At 44.0% G+C, this 16,250-nt stretch overlaps 2 protein-coding genes across 6 annotated transcripts in view; one reads left to right on the plus strand and one right to left on the minus strand.

Moving 5' to 3' along the window:
* Positions 1 to 36: 36 nt before the first annotated feature.
* LOC120806825 (uncharacterized protein KIAA2026) lies at positions 37 to 11,595 on the minus strand. Of its 2 annotated transcripts, XM_040158294.1 has the most exons (11): positions 10,801 to 11,595; positions 9,519 to 10,251; positions 8,850 to 9,050; positions 7,071 to 8,704; positions 6,832 to 6,893; positions 6,529 to 6,618; positions 6,332 to 6,447; positions 5,910 to 6,118; positions 3,613 to 5,676; positions 2,550 to 2,911; positions 1,475 to 1,597 (listed from the first exon to the last, which is right to left on the minus strand). In XM_040158294.1, the coding sequence occupies exons 2-11, from the start codon at positions 10,238 to 10,240 to the stop codon at positions 1,580 to 1,582; spliced, it is 5,478 nt and encodes a 1,825-aa protein (XP_040014228.1). In that variant the 5' UTR covers positions 10,241 to 10,251; positions 10,801 to 11,595; the 3' UTR covers positions 1,475 to 1,579. The 2 variants fall into 2 exon arrangements, with proteins under 2 accessions (XP_040014227.1, XP_040014228.1); XM_040158293.1 differs by having other exon boundaries at positions 37 to 2,911.
* Positions 11,596 to 11,834: 239 nt separating this feature from the next.
* LOC120806300 (E3 ubiquitin-protein ligase UHRF2-like) overlaps positions 11,835 to 16,250 on the plus strand; it is a 30,861-nt gene continuing 26,445 nt past the window's right edge. For 2 of the 4 annotated variants that reach the window (XM_040157306.1, XM_040157308.1), the window contains exon 1: positions 14,391 to 14,721. In XM_040157306.1, the coding sequence (XP_040013240.1) occupies positions 14,569 to 14,721 (153 nt within the window). In that variant the 5' untranslated portion in view covers positions 14,391 to 14,568. Of the gene's footprint in view, positions 11,899 to 14,390; positions 14,722 to 14,973; positions 15,117 to 16,250 lie in introns of those variants that run through there. The other 2 variants (XM_040157310.1, XM_040157309.1) reach the window with 2 other exon arrangements.

Consider the following 16,250-nt stretch of genomic DNA (forward strand, 5'->3'; position numbering starts at 1 on the left):
TTCCTAATGCTTCATAGCTAAATATAGCAATAGGTTAAACTATTGTATCTCTCACTTTGTAAAATGATTCACATAAATCAGCGCAATGTATATACTGTAGGTTCTTTCAATAAACAATAAAAAAGGATTTCACAGGGAGCCTGTGTATAAGGAAGCAGTTCAAACACACTTGTTGGGGACAGTTGCATTGTTTATTTCCATGCAGTCACGTCCACATTTGTTCAATGAAAATGTACCTAGTAAATATTTTTGAAAAATCTATATGGTAAAAATAAATAAATGTGACTTCAAAACATTTGATATGGGCCCAAACATGTAGTACAAATTCATCTATTAGTTTATTTATATTTCTAAAAAGTAAAATGTAGTACTCTTACAGTTAATATTTGAAAAAAAGACAAAATCTGGATAAAGACAGTTGTATTGTTCAAACTGACAGATAAAGTAAAGCAAGTTGTACCAATGAATAGTATCCCAATTATTACTTCTTGAAGCAGTATCTAATGGCATTGAAAAGTATTACAAAAGCTTGAGTTGAAATTCATTTGATTTTTTATAACCATTGTCATTACTGGCCATGAGGTTAAACAAAGGAAAGTCAAGAGTCTAAAACATTCATCTGAGGGCAACCTCAATAGTTTTCACTCAAGAAAACCATCACAGTATACATTTCCAGTATTTGTCATTGAGCATATAGTTTACCTATACAATGATCTAACCAGAGGGTAAAACCTACCGTATCCTAAATGTAAGTTACGAGTCAAACTACAGCTGGAAAACAGTTCTTTAACTGATCCCAGGATTACTACAAGTGAGGATTATGAGCCCTGCCAAAACTAAGCAGCTGAAAAGTGGTGTCTGACTCCTCACATAGCTAGAAGTCTCAGTTAATTGGTTCACTTTGTGTCTGCCTGGGAAGGCTGTAAAGAGGAATCATGTGTGCGTAGTGCTCCAGTGGAACTGTTGGGGGGGACCACCAGTGCATCCAATGGTTTGGGATAGGCAGTCAGATCTGCTGGATTGACCTGGCACTGAGCAGTGCTCAAAACAGCCCCATCAGGACTAATTAGTAGCTTGGATGCTACATTGGTATGAATACCTAAGGCTGAGGTCTGCAGAGAGTGCTTTCTAAGTGCTTGATTGGTCAGAATGACAGGTGGGTGGATGGTGTTGTTTGTCTTCAGTGATGTGATTGGTTGAGCTGGAGTGATTATTACAGTGCTGCTGGATGGATGTGCAGTCACCACAGGTGCTGATTCAAAGGTATTAACAGTGCTTCCAATTGGTGGAACCGTAGCAATGGGCAGCGTCTGCATCCTAGACACTGTGCTTACAATTGGTGGGACAGCCACTGTTGGCAATAGTTGTGTTCGTGTCCCAGCAAGCATTGGCTGCATGACTGCTGGCACCTCCTTTTTGATGGACGTGTTGCCTAGACCCGTATGCAGTAAAGCCTGTGATAGAGCCTTGGAGGGTGCCGCAACTCTAACTGGTGTCTGCTGGGGCTGTACACCTGGGCCCAGGGTTGTCACTGAAACCACCTGCTGGGCGGGAAGAGAAGAATGCAATGGTGCGCCTGCTACCAGAGGAGCTGCATCTGAGGAGAGGAGTGTCGGAACTGGTATGACAGGACTGGTCAGGGACATAGCTGATGGGTTGGGTAAAACAGGCAAGGAAGATAGAGGTGCTGACAATCTGGGCAAAGGGTGTGCTACTGTAGGCAAAATGTTGGATGAACATTCAGCTTGAGTGGGTGTATCTGCAGCTAACCTGATTGCAGCCAGTGCTGATCCAAAAGCAGGGGCACTGGTTACCACTGGGGAAAGTAGCGCTGGCACACTGTCTAACCTTGGTGGGGATGAGACCAGAGTAGGTGTACCTACAGTAGGTGATGCAAAGTGACCAGCGTGCGCAGCTGGCAATCTTGGCAGAGCAGACACTACATTTGTTTTACTGGGCAAAAACGTTGAGCCTGGGCCAGGTGTTCCTGTTAAATGGACTGGCGTGGCATTGGGAGTGGTTGCTAGCAACGATGGACCAAGAGCAGGTGTGCATGCTACAAAAGGAGAACTTGAAGCTGGTACACCAGACAGCCTGGCTGCGGCCTGGGGTAAAACTGGTGCTTCAGGGGCTACAGTGGAATGGCTTGCCCCTTGGGGAGGTACTGATGCTCCAGTGCTGGTAGCGTTGGCAGTAGGCACTTGTTGTGGTGCAGGGCTAGAGATTATAAGGACATGACTGCCTGGACCCAAACCCTGGGGAGGGACTACAAAGCGTGCACTGTTAAGAATGATCTGTGTGCCAGCAGCAAGGGGCGTAGAGGTGTTGATGACTATCCTCTGCTGGATTGTGCCGGTAGTAGAGGTGGTGAATTGGGTACTGGTGGTTGGTGCCAAGGAGATGGGTGCATGTGTTTTATTGAGAGGAAGTTTAGAGGATGACAAAAAAGAAGTGGTTTCCTCACTACTGCCAATTTGGAAATTTGAGTGCTGACACACAAGGGCAGGTGTGGAGGTTTGGGCTGGGCTACTCTGCACGGTAGTGGTTACCTGAGCAGGAGAGTTGCTGGACGGTCCACTTGCACGTATACTGAGGTCCTTCTTGATCCTGTTTCCATCAGGCAGAGTAGCAGCAATTGATGTTGATGTGGACAAGCCTGTTTGGGAGATCATGGTGAAGGAAGGGATACCCTGGAGTTGAGAGCTGGTGGCTTGAGAACAATGAGAAGCAAGCTGGACAGAACAGGTTGTGATGGTATTTGAACTTGTGACCGGGACCAGTTCAGAGGTGGTGGCTGCTGAATAGCCTGTATCTGTGATAGACAGTGGTGTGCTCTTGGAAGAAGAGCCTGACAGGACACCAATGGTCTGTCCAATGGTTGATGTCTTCCCTGACAACTGGATTTGAACCCCTGGAGACACATAAGAAAAATATTTTATTCAATAGCTCAATGTTGATAATGGGGATGCATTTGGAGTATGACTATTACTACTTTAATACAATATTTAAATGTGGGATGGGTTCTTTACTCTATTAAAGGTAACAGTGTCCTGAAACAAGTGTATTGTTTGCGCTGCTTTCCTCCCCTCTGATGGTCAAGGCCCTGCAGCATTACTTGTCTTTCATGTTTACAAACTGTCTACCTTATCAAAGCATCATTTGTAAAACTGACACAATCAGTGAGCTAATAGTCTTCTATTTTTCTAATTGAATCCTTGTTTTATTTAGTTTTTCCTGCACTTAATAGTTAGGAACAAGACCCACACGGGCTGCACAAACTTTACACCCAATGTGCACCAAAAAAAAAAAAAAAAAAAAAAACGTGCATGAAAAAAAAAGATTTTTTTCATGAGCTTAAAGGCTGACACAGATTATGGCTTATTATTTATAGCTTGATGTATTACACTAATATATTTCTTAATTTACTTTTATGCCAACATTGGATACTGCAGCATTTAAAAAACATCTCCACATTTCTCCAACAACATTATGAAATCTACATGTACGAATGAATTATATCCCTATGTTGCCAAACTTACAGACTGAATCAAAACACAAGATACAGCAGACATTGTGAGAATTCTTGTAAAAGATCACATCAAACAAACCCACCTGAGGGCAGACTGATGTTCTTGACCTTGGACAATGCTTCTGAGTTGCCACTGCTAATAGGTTGGCCTGGGGTTAAGCCCATCTTTAGAGTCTGACTTGATAATGAACTGGGCAGCAGCTGTCCACCAGCCCCTTTTGCTATCGCCTGCTTTGGAATGCTTCCCATGAAGGTGGTGGAGGATGTCGCTGTGGGCTGGCTAATGAACATGACTCTTGAGCTAGGAAGTGATTTTGTGGGACAGGGTGTTTCTTTTGATAAGGCTACATTTGAGGTGGAGGAAGAAGAGGGAGTAACCAGAATGAATTTAGTGACTTGGGAGCTCTCATCTGTACTGACCCTTTTCACACCAGTCTTGCTGATGACCTCAGCTTGTGTGAAAACTTGGGGAACACAAGAACTACTCAGTGATGGGACAACAACAGTGTTTTTTACAAATGAAGCTTGGAAATGAGAACCAGCAGCTGCTGTCTGCACAAGCTGGCCAATCTTTGCAACAGTAGAACAAGTTGAGGTGTTGGAGCCTTGACTTAAAGCAACAGCAGTGCCTGCAGTCTGGCTTCCTAGGCCTGTAACAGGAATGCTACCAGTGCCTGCTTTGTGCATGGGGGTTGTGACCACAGAAGGGGACTTCAATACAGAAGGAACCTGCTTCTGTGGTTGGGCCATTGAGATACTAGTCATCGCTGGGACGGTGCAAGGGGCCGTCTGAGAGGGAGCAGAAGGAGTAAAAGTTGGCGACGTCTGAGATACAAGAAAGGCTTTAAACTGAGGTGAGATGGTGATGACTGGACTGGTGGTCAAAGAACCAAGCGCACTGTGGTCTGAGGATGTCTGAACTTTCACAATGCCTGTGTTGCCTCCTCTAGTTGTCACCAGGATGGACTGTGAGTCACGGATACACACGGTCTTAAGCTCCTGCTTAGGGTCTGTAGATTTAATAGGCTCAGTAGAAACTGCACTGGAAGGAGTTGTGATAGGTGAGGGGTTTAGCATGACACCTTGTGGTGTGCTAGCTTGGGGAATAGAGACTTGTGCCGCCGTGAATCCTGCTGTGTTTAGGGTCCCCTGTTGCTGACGAGGGGAAACAGAAGGAGAAGGGGTCCTCACTGTCCTGGCATCTTTTAGGGGAGCCACTTGCTGAACTGGGATTCTGTTTTCCGGAATGGTGAACCCAGGCACATTGGTGGACATACATAAGGGGCTGGCCACTTTAGAAACTGGGACCTGAATGGCCTTCAATTGTTGTTGATGTAAAGAAGAAGCCGTTTCTTCAGTTTTGTGAATAAGAAGGTTAGAAGGCAGAATCATCACTTGCTGCACGACCTTCTCCCCAGTGTTCTGGTTCATGACAGGATGAACAGAGATCTTGACTGGGCTACTGCTGTCTTTGCTTACAAGGTGACCCAGCCTCTCAGGTACCTTGTACACCACTTGGACAGGACTTTTTGGTACAGTCTGGGTTGGTTTGGCCTGTGGTGATTTAATAGGAGCTGCCGTCACTGTGGCCATCCCTGGCTGTCTATGTACTTGTGTCTGTTGTAGTCCTTGTGCCTGCATTTGTTGTGAGTTCTGCTGGGAACTGGATGGAGAAGAATGTGCTTTTGAAAGTTTTGTGGTAGCCACTGCAGAGGTAGGAAGGGAGACCAAACACCCTTTGCTCTGTCTATCTATGTCGTTGACCCCTGGGCAATCAGCAGGCCGTTTCATTAAGGTCACTTTGTTTCCCACACTCTTAGCCAGCAGGGTGGGAATGGGCGTGTAGCCCTTAGGTAGTCCAGTGGTGGGGTGGAGGATGGTGGGTCTGGGTGACAGTGAAGTCTGGGCTGGCAACCCTGCTGCCCATGCTGGGTTTGAGTCCCTTGATTGATTTGATGGGATCAGTTCAGATCTAGACTGTGGCCCAGAGTCAGCAGTAGAAGTAATGTTACTGCTACCAGTCTGAACTCTTGGCAGCAGACTGACGCCTTTCTCTGTGCTGGCCAGAGGGTGTTTTAGGTGGACGGGAGGTACACAGGTCACCATTCTTTCCCTTGAAGAGTCAGCCACAAACTCCTTGGTGCTTGCTGAGAACATAAAAAAAGATGTCTTTAAGGCTGCGTGGATCAAGCCATCTACACAGGTTCAACAAACAGGTAGTGACATTCCTTTTATATCCTCTAGGACAGTTAAATAAGATCAGATATGTGTCACTTAACTGCACAGCGGCCTTTAGAACAAGGAAAACACAATTTGAATCTTTATCATTACATTGCAGTAACCAAAATTCAAATATTAGATTCTAATTTAATTACTTTACCTCCACTCCAAAGACCTCTGGGTACTATATGTTCCAGGTCTTCCTCTTCTGATCTTCTATAATGATCTGTGAGCGAAAAAACATCCTTCCCTAAACCCCTCTCTTCATCTTCATCTGATGATGATGATGATGAAATACACTCCTCACGCACAAAGTTTTTGTACTCTGGGTGCTTCTTGAAATCATCAAATTCCTTCTTCAAACGGACCCTTATACAGAAGCAAAAGAAGAAATAATAGAGCAGATATTTCTTACTAGTCCAGCAATGATGATATAATATAGAGGGCAGTTAAATCAATGTTGTGGTTATTACGATGTGTGCCCACACTGAACAAGCTAACAAACTAAACATTATGATAAAAAATAATATTTATGAAAGTTTGATCCAATCATCATTTAAATGATGATCAACTGAGTTGTACCTGTTCCTTTGGTAGGCCTTGAGTAGTTTGGGTTCCCAGGGTGAAAGCTCATTCAGTAGTCTGATTAGAGTGCTGTGGAGGTCTTTCACAGCTTCTCTCCTATAATACCATCGGCCCTGTCAGTCCAAACATGTATAAGAAACCTTAGTCAAGTCACCACATTAAGTTGTCTTGACAGAATTATGAGTACCACCTACCAGTCTCTTTTTGGTGCTTTCCAAGTCATCAAGCTCATCTTCTGTCCTACTGATCAGCTCTCGCAACTCTTCAAGACTGGTGCATACCAACTACAGATGAGAAATAAAAAACTGAGTAAGAACATCCTAATTAAGAAAGAAAAACAAAAAATAAAAGAATGGTGAGGCTTAAATCAAGACTTCAAAATGGCTATAGAATTAGTATTTGTTTAATTTTATTATTAAATTAATACTCAATCAATAAGGTTTTTAAAAATACACTGCTATAAAAATGAGTGTATATTTTATGGTGAGTGGGACTACCTTAAATGATGGTTCAACTGGAGGTTCATCTTTAATTTTCTTTGTAGATTCAATTTTTTTCCCTGTCAACAAGATTACAGATACAGTCACTGAACCAACAAGTTATTATTGAAAAAAAAAAACTGAAAAATTAAGAAAATGTAGAAACTATCCCATACGGCAATGAATGCACACTCACAAATTTGATGCAATACCAAATGGAATGACTAGACTTACTTAAATATTGAGCTTTTTCTCACCTGTTTTATGTTTTTTCTTCTTGTCTTTTCTCTCGATTGTTGTGGCAACTCTACGCGCTGCAGACTTGGCAGCCTCAGCTGGGGACAGCCTCATCCCGTCCATGTGCTGCAGCTGCTTGTGCTCTCCTTTTACCCTCGGCAGCTGTTCCCTCCCTCGCTTTTTCTTCCGCTTTTTTTTTTTAGTCCAGATTTTGTCATTCACTCTCTCTTCACTTGAGTTTTGAGTGCTCTCAGAAGACAGCTGTGTTGCTAGCCCTGATGCGCCACAGCAGCAGTCACGCCCTTCAGATTTAACATTACTAGATTTGCTTTTACAACATTCCAAACAGGAAGATCTTTGGTGTCCCTGACTGGGACTTTCACCCTCCATTTTGATCCCCACTGGCTTGGTTGGGGAGGCCAGATTAACTGAGCGAGCAGGGGACCTGCCTGTGTAGCTGTGCTCCCCTACACTCAGACAGGGCTCCTGTGTCTCTGCTTTAATGGTGCGTACTGAGGACAAAGAAAAAACCTGCTCCTGTTTTAATGTGAGTCTCTTGGATTTATGTTCCAACTCTACAGTCTCTTCCTTAAAAGTCATTTTCATACCACTTCTTTCAGTAGCAGTAGTGTGTGAAAGGGATAATGAGTTAGTGTGTATTTTTAAGTCCAATTTAGATTCTTCACAGGAGTTTCCATCAGAGGACCCCGATTCAGACGCCTCCTCCTTCTTCAGTGACCATGATTTAAACCTTTTTTCATCATCCTCTCCATCCCCATTTTCCCTTTTGAAAACCCCAAGTGTCTCTGCTTTCCCCTTTCCAAAATCATCAAAATCGCCTGTGTCCATGGAGCCTTCATAACACTCCCTGTCAATTTTTTCCCCCTCAGCCTTCATCCCATCTGACTCATCACCCTCTGTCCCTGGCTCTATTTCAACCCTTTTGACCCATACAGAAGGGAAAGGGAAAGCTGGGGGTATGCTGGGGCTCTGACAGTAGATCCTCAAGTCTGCCCCACAGAAATGTGGGAAATGTATATAGGCATTCTCCTTGCTGTCATAGCCCAAAATAGACTCCCTACATTCGTGGATGGGCTGGGCCAGCACAGCATCCTGCACACCCTTCTGTGTCTCATACACATGGTCACACAGCCCCTTCAGAAGCCATACTCGCTGGTAGAAGGGCAGCAAGTGAAAAGGTTTCTCCTCTAAAGGACTCACCTCCCCAAGGGTGTTGAAAAATTGGTGGCAGAGTCCCAGCTGCTCAGCCCGACCTGGCTGATCATGGGAGGCACCAACAACTCGATACCAGCCCATGACCCGCTGCCTGAGCTCTGACTCCCAGCGACGGTAAGGCAGTGCAGGCCGGCGATGCAGAGTGGCCCTCCGCTGGGGTGGGGACAGTAGGGAAGACATGATTTTGGAGAGCAGGAGGCTGCAACGGGGCATCAGCAAACAACGCTCCAGCTCAAAAAATACAATCTCTGGGAGGTTAAGAGCAGTCTGAGCAAGGCAGAGGAAATGCCCTATGGCAGGGAGTTCCCACAGTGTATCCACAGTGTGAGGAGAAGCCTGTGAAAGCAAAGTCTGCTCCCACTCTTCCACCTCTTTGGCTGACATTTCCTCTGCCTCTTTCTTCTCAAGCTCACGTTGCCTGAAAAGTCAGGAAACATATATAGATTGTTGGTTGGTTTACTTTTCAAAAAAAAAAAAAAAAAAGTATATGAAATAATAATAATAATAATATTTTCCCATTAAAAAAAAAAATCACTTATCTTCTCTCTTAAAAATTCACTCACCTCTTCTCTTCCTTGGCCCTCTGTTGCTCTTCTAGCCGTAAGGTCTGGACCATGATAGACTCATGCCCACCAACAGTGATAGTAGCCAGGCTTCGAGGTGCCAGTCTCCTCCTCGTGGAGGTGCCCCCTGATCCCCGTTCCTCCTCTGTACCAAAACGTCCTTTAGAAGTCACTGCCAAAGTTGTCTTCTCTCGCAGCATCCTCGTTTGACAGATGAAGAGGAAAAACAGATATTTCAATACGATTAAAGTTGCTTGATGTTAGCTTTAAGGAATCTTGGAAGTAACTAAATTACTGGAGTAATCCATGTAACGGAGTAAATGTTTGATCAATAATAGGATAATATATGCTGCTGAACACACTCCCATTCTCTCATTAACAATAATAATAATAATAGTTAATAAACATGCTATGGACACTTTATATTTATGCAATGTCAAAATACTGGCTGGCAATAAAGTTATTCTTCTACTCTGTTTCAAAAACTAAATCTACTAAATATTTTTGAGCTAATAACCTTGGCAGACAAACTTTTGTTGCCCACGTTAACTTCTGATGCACATGACATAGAAAACACCATTTGAGCCCTCTATAATTGCAGCCGTGTAATGGTTTTGAACATTTCACAGCTAAGCAATGTGTTCAACAATGTATTTCCATTATGTTTACCTGGACAACAATGTAAGCTTCTGCTCCAGCATGATTTCCAGCTTTTGAGCCTGTTTGGAGATCCAGTGGTCCACCCCATGGTAGCGATAACAGTTCTCTAACATCAGCCTGAAGTCTGCAACGAACTCTGTTATGGTCTCATACTCTTGGTTAATGAACTTTTCTTCCATCCTCCGCAAGCACATTGACTGCCGGAGCTGTGCCTGACCCCGGCCCCGGACCCCTCCAATACCATGCTGTGTCTCTTGGTGGCCAATGGGATGGAGGAATGGGCTAGTGAATCCTTTGTGCTTGTCCAACAGAAAACCAGTGAATATTCTATAAGCTTGCTGGACTTCATAGTTCATATCCTCCTCAAAGCTATTGCTGTTGGTGGAAATGCAGACCTCAGGCAGAGAGAGGTCACTGTTAGAAAACTCTGACATGTCATCATTGCTTAGAGCAAGGTGGTCGCCCTCAGCAGTAACATCTCCACTGTCGCAAGGACAGTGTAAAGCTACCATAGTCTCAACATCACAGGTGCCGTTGCTGAGCCCATCCTCTGTTATTACCAGGTCAGTGTCTCCAGTGCTGCTGCCCACCACTTTGGATTGTGAAGACATGATGTCACAGCTGGGCTGCTGTGGTGCTGAGTCTTGGTCAGTCACAGTCAAGCCTCGGCTGTGGCACAGTGGTTGGCTACAAGCTGCTGTGATTTGGTCTGACATACCCTCCCGATCCATGGTGCAGGCACCTGAAATGGGTAACAGGTGTCACCTATGGTGAATTTTGATGTTGCAAGCAAAACTCTGACTCAAGACAAGGGGAAACACAAGGGGAAACTATAACAAGACAAATAAACTTAGCTTACTAAGCATTTGTATTGCAAGGTCCAAAAGAAATGGAGTGTTCATATTTAACATACCTGAGATCAGTAGGCTGATATTATAATACCTGTCATGGCAGGTGCTCACATTATTACAGCTACATGACGAAACACTAGGATGTTTCAATCGTATAATTGCGTCCAAATTACTAGCAGCTGAACTTACTTTATCTACCTCCCTGATCTTTACAAACTTTCCCTTTTCCCTGGATCAATTACTAGCTAGCTTGAAGTTAACTAGCTAATAGCGAGCTAGCCACTAACGGTAGTTAAAATAATAAGTAAACAAAGTTTGTTCTGCGTGCTCATAGAGAGATCCGCTGTGCACTCTCTTATCACGTCTGTCTCCCGATCACGTGCAAAATAAGACCAAAACAAACTGACCAGAGGCAGAGCTTGGTTGGTTAAACAACATACCTCGACGTTTTCAGTGCAGCTCCAGACACGCATCAGGCAAGACAGCTTGAAGCAAGCTTAGCAACCACGACAGCTTGCTAGCTGGGTTAGCCTGCTATTGTCTCCAAACTGCGGCCTGCAATTGCTGCGTTCGCTGTCCATCGTGAAAATTTTGTAGCAACTGGATGTCCAGCAGATAAAAAGTTATGCAGGCATCTCATGTCGTGAGCGCACGGAGTGATGTCAGTGACAGCAAGAGGGCTAAAGGAGCATTAGCCGGAGTAACACTAGCTGATTGTCCGACAATGCACAACAGTTCATTATCACTAGCCATCCAGCTAACCAGCTAGGTTTGCAAGTTGACATATACTTTATGACACTTTAAAATTGCTAGGTTTACTTTAAAGACAAATTTGCACCAAGTGCCAGATATCTTCTGAACCTTGTAGGGTTACAAAAGGCTAGTAACCGACTACTCTGGCTTGTCCGAAGACTACTGAACCGTCCACTTCACTTCCACCCTGCGTGCGCCCGATGCAAATGTGCGCAGCCTGACGTAGCCAGCTGCTCGCGTCCCACATCAAATTGTTATTTTGGTTTTGGGGGTAATGCTGACACAACCTCACTTTAGCTACACTTTATTGGTCACTTATTGGAATGAAGTCACCCTTTTGTCACTGAAAGAGGAGCATCTCGAGGCAGCTGTCATTCAAAAAATGAGGGGGGGTGTGCACGTAATCGATAAGACTACTATGTGCGCAACGAATCAACAGCACCAATCTGTTTAGACATTCATTCATAAGTCAAGCGCTCAAGTGTCTTTCATTGAGACCCAGAAAACACAAGCGGGCCCTGCTCCGTGCACGGTGTAAACTTGAGCTGCACACGTGTCTCACTTTTAACCGCTAGATGTCGCCAGTCACTAATGAACTACAGACAGGTGAGCGTCTTCCCATCTATGGTGGATGAGCGGGTAGGGGGAGCAGCATGGTTTTTTTTTTGTTTTCTTTTTTTGCCCGTTATTTAGCCTCTCGGGAAGCCCTTAACCAGAGTCTGCTTAACTAAACCCAAGAAAGCTCCACCACATGGCTCCTCTGGTTATGGCCACATTTGGGGCAAGTATGTGTCAGTCCGAGTGCCGGGAGTCAGGGTTCGTAAACCGGAGAGATTTGACCGACTGACAGACTGTAATCAGGGCACTAGTCCCAGTAGATTGTCTTTGCACCATTATATGGAGGTCTACGCTTCTGTCGGTACAGGTGGGGATGCAGAGGGATTAGAGTTGTTTACCGCCAGACCAATGTGTGTTAAAACGGCGTCCCTGCACACATTTAGCACTGTCCCTTGTTTTATTACATCTGTCACGTCTCTTAGCAAAGGACAGAACATGCAGCATCAGGAAACACCGAGCAGACGTATTATTCTCATATAGGCCTACTGCCTTGCTATAGACTTGCCCGTGGCACATCGAGGAGGTCTCCAGCTGGGACGGTTGTTAATTAAGCAATTCTGCCACGAGAGGCCTTTGCTTTACAGTGATTTGAGTTCAGCTAAAAGGTATTGTCAGGCAAAGGTTTTTTTTTTTTTTTTCATTCCAATAGAGGCTTTCTTTTTTTTTTTGATAAACAATGATGAAAAAGTTCCTGGCGTGCATTGTAGCGGTGTGCAAAAATGCCTTGAGGGACACAGACAGAGCCAGGCCCGTAATATAGTTCTCTAGGGGGAGTTTTAAAGTGGCTTCTTCTGTATGTTTTGGGAATGACAGATTTTGAGGCAATGCACGCACACACACACACACACACACACACACACACACACACAAAAGTTATGCTGTTTAAAATTTGATTGATTTGCCTTTTGATTTGCAATTTGAAATATATATATATATGATTCCTCATTATGTCACTGTGGTAGCAATATAATATGGATTATCTCATGACAAAACGCTCATCTTGGACACTGCTTTTCATTAATGAAGGAACACTGCCCCATCATGAAATGTATAAAATTAAAGATTTTGTATACTCTTCAGTCCAGTCAAGCCATACAAAAAGGAATTTTGTGTTAAGGCAGATGCGATTCAAAGGGCTTTGCATAAGGCCATGAAATAAATGACAACATTCAAAACCACAAAATAAACTGTAGTTAGACAAGAAATACCGTTTCAGTGCAGCAGTAAGTTGTACCAATACAAAAATAAAAATACCTTGCAGAAATTAATAAATCAAAGGCACAAGATAATAGGAATGGTTTTAATTTTAATTTGAAAGTGACTAAGGTTTGGGCACACTGAAAATAGTCAAGACGTTGGTTTCATCTGTGTGCAGCATAGAAGCTAAAAGCAGCTTTACCCAGTTTGGTTCCAACTCAAATTACTAGTATCTGACTGCTTTTTTATAAAGATCCAAGGGGCCTATTAGGTTTATTTTTCATGCGTATCAGGGATGTATTTTGGCCTTGGGCCGTTGAGTGATTTGTAAACAGGCAGCAGCACTTCAAAAGCAATTTTATAACTAAATGTAAGCCAGTGTAAAGATTTGAGAGCTCAGTTTTACTGTTTCTTCTTAGAACTAGAGCAGCAGTTTCTCAATGTGCTGCAGTTTTTTAATTGTCTTTCCGGGACGACAAGAGACTTGGTCTTTAGTCTCAATTAGGTTAATCCTATAATTTAATAGTCTACCACACTGATTTAACCAAAACTGGATTACCAGACGGACAAAGAAGGAATATTGGAATATGCACTACTAAAGACTGACATGGCCTTAAGGTCAGCCCTGCGTCATTAGCTGATCCTGAAGACCTGTCTTGAAGAGCTTTTGTCAAAATCTAGTTTAAAGACCTTCAATTTTGAGTTGATACTGTGCCTACGTGGTGCATGCATGTATTTGTGTTCGATCAAGTTACCACACAGCAAACCGGGGACTCCGGCACAATATTCTGTCATAGAACACACAATGCATGGAGAGGGGAAGGAAGAGAGTAAGGTTAACAGGGGCCAGGCAGATGATTTTTGGCCTGGGGCTCCAAGCAGGTTGATCTGACCCAGTGGTTGACAAAGTATTCGGATGTTTTGCTTGAGCAAAAGTAACAACAATGTAATAACCCAATACAGATACAACCACTGGTTCAACATGTTGAGCAGCAGTTGGTACCTGTAGCTGTCCGAGAAATGTAGCGGTCTAAACAGTTCAATATTTACCCCAGAAATGTAGTGGAGTAGAATTATAAAGTAGCAAAAATGGAAGTGAAGTAACTATACCTCAAAATTATACTTAAGTAAAGTACCAGAGTAAAAATTTGCTTCCACCACTAATGCAACCGTGCATTCAACGGAACTGCGGGTCGTCTTTTTTGTGGGGCGGGGCTTACTCTATTAAAAGGAAGACCGGACATCATGTATAAAAACTCCTGGCCCCTATGTCTCGTCCCCAGACATATAAGCTGTCAGGTGGCACCACGACAATAGTGGTATAATACTGTGCCACAACGGCCTCAGACATGGTTGGGGAAGGTTTTTTTTTTTTTTTTTTTTTACATTAAAGGGGGAGCTGCGCCTTTAACTGCAAACTGTGCTCGCTTAAACGTTATTTCGCGAGATTTGCTTGGCGCCGCGACCTCATGTGAGACACCTCCTGCGAGAGCCAGTCCGACGTTACCTCTGCAGAGGAAAACGCAATGGAGCCCTGAACATTTTTTATTTCCATCTCCTTTCACCCCTGGAAAACAATATCCGCGTCCGAATACTGCTTTATCTGCTATTTATTTGAGGCGTAACAGGGCGGTGCAACCATGTGGATCCAGGTTCGTACTATAGACGGGAAGGAGACGCGAACCGTTGAGGATCTTTCTAGATTGACCAAAATTGAGTCTTTACGGTTGAAAATACAGGACATCTTCAATGTAAGCCCGCAGCAGCAGCGCCTCTTCTACCGAGGGAAGCAGGTAAACCCAATTTTTGTGTCGCCCCTGTCATGCACCAGTCGGTTTTGGGTGCTTTGGCAGGGCTCGGTGCTGGTGGAGAGTGAGTGGTCCTCTGGTGTTGTAGTCGTTTCGGACCCATGCGAGCTTCCTGTTTTGATAGGAATTCGCCAATAGTTCTTGCGCAAGAGCCCGGGGTACGCGGTGTGCCAACCCCTGGGGGGGGGGAAAAAACGGCGATATGACATTGACGTATGGCCGTGTTATGGACCCGTTTCGCGTTGTTTTGGGCCGGTGCCGAGGAGCCCTGCGTGCAACAAATGTCTCTCCCCGCCGTAGACATGTTTGTTTACATTGCCGCGAGAGAGAAAAGGAGAACGTCGCCCTCTGTTTCCACATGTAGACCGAAGTAGTGCAGCGTAAGCAGCCCGCACCACTCAGCAATGTGAACTTGTTTAACTGAATCAACGCCCGCCCGATTCACGCATGCATCCGCCAGTGGCCTTGAATATCTACGCTGTACTTGTAACATGTGGCGTTTGTCGCTCAGGGGGCCACCGGACTTGTGCGTGTGGCGTGTTGTGATGATGTTAATGATAATTTGAGGGAGGAGGGGACTCGTGGCTCCACGTGCCCTGACACCTAAAAGCAAGTGTAGTTGTGTTTACACCCTGGTGTCACTACGGTATGCACGCTGCACGGTGTATGTGTGTGTATGTGTGTGTGTGTGTGTGTGTGTGTGTGTGTGTTTGGGGGGTGGGTGTCTGCCGAAAAGATACCCACCTGTCCTCTCACGGCCTGACAATTCAGTGGTGCAGGACTCTTCCCAAACACTAAGCCCTACTTCAGTAACACATGATTTTGGTTTGCATGACTACGATTCAATATGCAGCATTAGTTCAAATCTAACCGTCCTCAGGATGTGATATTTACGCGAGTTATGCACAATCTGCATGCAATATCCAGCCAACACTTAAAAAAAATTAAAAAAGAAAACTTTCCTTTCCATTTCACAATTAACTCTACAGAATGAGGTACACAGTAAGCATTTTTTGGGATATCTTCTCTGATTCCATTCTACCAATAGTTATCTGTTGTTTGGGTTTTACTACACCTTATACCTGTCTGATTACATCAACAGCGAAGCCTGCAGTTTATGCCTAAACTCCCATAAGCACTTGATCTATATAATCGTATCATGAAAAATTTCCCATATTAAGGTATTGTGATTTGGAAGTTGTCATGTCTGAATGGATGATGAGTTAAGAATTTCTGTCGCAGCAGGAAATGTATATTTTTTTGAAAATCTGTCCTGGCAAAATACTAAAAAATGACCGATTTAATGTGATCAATATAAGTTCAACATATAATCTTGTGGTTTTGAATAATGTCATAAATATTTCAATATTGATATCATGGCAATCCTTTTAATAGTACTAATTTTATCCATAATGCCCCCCCCCCCTGAAAGCACCCACTCACAATTCTATGATATGGATTATGCAACATACATTGGATCATATTGCCTGTATAAACAATGTAACAGTCATAAT

The sequence above is a fragment of the Xiphias gladius genome, chromosome 20 (genome assembly GCF_016859285.1).
Source record: "Xiphias gladius isolate SHS-SW01 ecotype Sanya breed wild chromosome 20, ASM1685928v1, whole genome shotgun sequence".
Taxonomy (NCBI): Eukaryota; Metazoa; Chordata; class Actinopteri; order Istiophoriformes; family Xiphiidae; genus Xiphias; species Xiphias gladius.